We start from the raw sequence: 2,185 nt of genomic DNA, 5'->3' as shown, positions 1-2,185 counted from the left end.
CAGCACCTGCAGCAGGTAAGATATTGACAGGAGGTGGGGGGCCCTCAGCACCTGCAGCAGGTAAGATATTAACAGAAGGTGGGGGGGCCCTCAGCACCTGCAGCAGGTAAGATATTGACAGGAGGCGGTGGCCCTCAGGGCCCGCTGCACCTGGCCCTGAGCAGCAGTTTGTGGAAGGCCTTCTTGAAGTCCTCGTTGCTCATGGTGTAGATGATGGGGTTGATCAGGGAGTTCAGGTAGCCGAGCCACGTGAACATGTCGAAGAGCCCCGGATGGAAGCACGAGGCGCACACGGGCACCAGCAGCGTGTAGATGAAGAAGGGCAGCCAGCACACGATGTAGGCCCCCAGGATGATGCCCAGAGTCCTCGTGGCCCTCCTCTCGCGCGCCGCGGAGATGCGCTTCTTCTCCAGCAGCGCATCCGACACCGTCACCTTCACGTGGCCGGCGTTGGGGCACGCGGAGGAGGAGGTGGCGTCACCGCACGAGGACGCGTCGTTGGTGCCGTAGTTGAGGGAGGTGGTGGAGGCCACGGAGCCGGGGGAGTCGGTGATGAGGCGCGCGGAGGTGAGTCTCTTCCCGGACTTGTTCCGCGCCTGCTTCAGGATGCGCTTGCGCGCCTCCATGTAGATCCTTCCGTAGAGCGCGAGCAGCAGCAGCGTGGGGATGTAGAAGGCTCCGAAGGTGGAGTAGATGGTGTAGAAGATGTGGTCCGTGTTCACGTTGCAGCTCGTCACCTCCTCCGCCTTCACCTGGCGCCAGAAAAAGGGCGGCAGGGAGATGGAGATGGCGATCACCCAGGCCGTGGCCACCATCCCCGCCGCGCGCGCCGGCGTGCGCTTCTTGGAGTACTCCACCGCGTCCGTGATGGCCCAGTACCGGTCCAGCGCGATGACGCACAGGTGGAGGATGGAGGCGGTGCAGCACGTGATGTCCGAGCTGAGCCAGATGTCGCAGAGCACCTGGCCCAGGGTCCAGGTCTGGCACACGGTGTAGAGCGCGCTGATCGGCATCACCAGAACCGACACCAGCAGGTCCGTGAGCGCCAGGGAGCCGATCAGGAAGTTGGCCGGCGTGCGCAGCTTCCGGGACTGGTAGATGGTGGCGATGACGAAGGCGTTGGACAGGGTGGTGGCCAGGGTGATGAGGGCCAGAGTCAGGGCCAGGACCACCTGGATGCCCGGACCGGAGTCCGGCTCCTGCGCCCCGGAGGTCACGTTGGTCCGAGTCTCACTGCTGGAGACGTTGAGCGGGTCACCGCCGGGGGGGGGACTCGGTCCCTCCATCCGTCCACCTGCCCCCGTCAGACTCCCGCCTCATGGAGCTCACAGGAGACCCGGGTCCGCCGCGCGCGCGTCTCCTCCTCTGCAGAAGCACAGCGCGTCCATGTCCAGCAGGAAGCCTCCGCCCTCCTCTTCCCCATCTTCCTCCCCCCAGCCTCAGCAGGTCAAAGTCCGGCGCAGAGTCTCCGGAGCCCTGCGGACATGTCGGGGGTGTCAGGGTCCACGCACGTCCACGGCCGGAAGGAGAGCGCCTTCCATTCGCTGCGCGCGCGTCTCTCCTCTGGAGTCGAGAGCTGAAGAGCTCCAGCCTTTATACCCCCCCCCCCCACCCCCCCAGAACCTCTCATCACGTCGCTCAGGAGTTTCTGCTTCACTTCAGCTCTGAACCTTCACTTCATCCAGAGCTGGAACTCTTCGTACTTTTATTTTATTTTATTCAAGAGTTGGAGCTTCTTCATCGAAACGAACATGATTTGATCAATTGATCATTTCAACAACAGCCTCAAATGTTCCATAAAATGTCACGAGGCTTTGCTTATGCTCTGCAGCTTCATTGTTTATGTCAAAAGTTTGTTTGTTTGTTGTTTGTTGTCCCACAAAAACAAAACATATCTGCTGGCACGGCTAAGAAATAAAGAATTTGTCTGTAATTACACAGTAATTACCCTGAACTTGCAGTAATGATCCCTTAATCATTCAGTTATTATCCATCCCATAATTACTCTGTGATCAATTTGTAATTACTCTTTGTACATACCCAGTAATTATGCCTTAATTACCCAATAACTACCCAGTAATTACCTTGCAATTACTGAGTAATTACATTGTAAGTGTACTCTAAACAGCACTTTTTGTAGGCACAAATGCATTTTGTGTACCTGTGAGCACCTGTAAACAAAGTA

General features: G+C 57.8%; 1 protein-coding gene across 1 annotated transcript; it reads right to left on the bottom strand.

The window, feature by feature from the left end:
- Nucleotides 1-134: 134 nt before the first annotated feature.
- On the bottom strand, nucleotides 135-1,286 carry LOC119418675 (5-hydroxytryptamine receptor 1B-like). The gene has a single exon (XM_037686011.1). It carries the CDS (start codon nucleotides 1,284-1,286, stop codon nucleotides 135-137), a length of 1,152 nt encoding a protein of 383 aa, XP_037541939.1.
- Nucleotides 1,287-2,185: the final 899 nt, after the last annotated feature.

This window comes from Nematolebias whitei, chromosome 12 (genome assembly GCF_014905685.2).
Source record: "Nematolebias whitei isolate Nwh7 chromosome 12, NemWhi1, whole genome shotgun sequence".
Lineage (NCBI taxonomy): Eukaryota > Metazoa > Chordata > Actinopteri > Cyprinodontiformes > Rivulidae > Nematolebias > Nematolebias whitei.
This window is presented reverse-complemented; position numbering and strand designations above follow the sequence as displayed.

Bases quoted from the DNA above. Each gene is read 5' to 3' on its own strand.
- LOC119418675 (XM_037686011.1), bottom strand. From the start codon at position 1,286: ATGGAGGGACCGAGTCCCCCCCCCGGCGGTGACCCGCTCAACGTCTCC.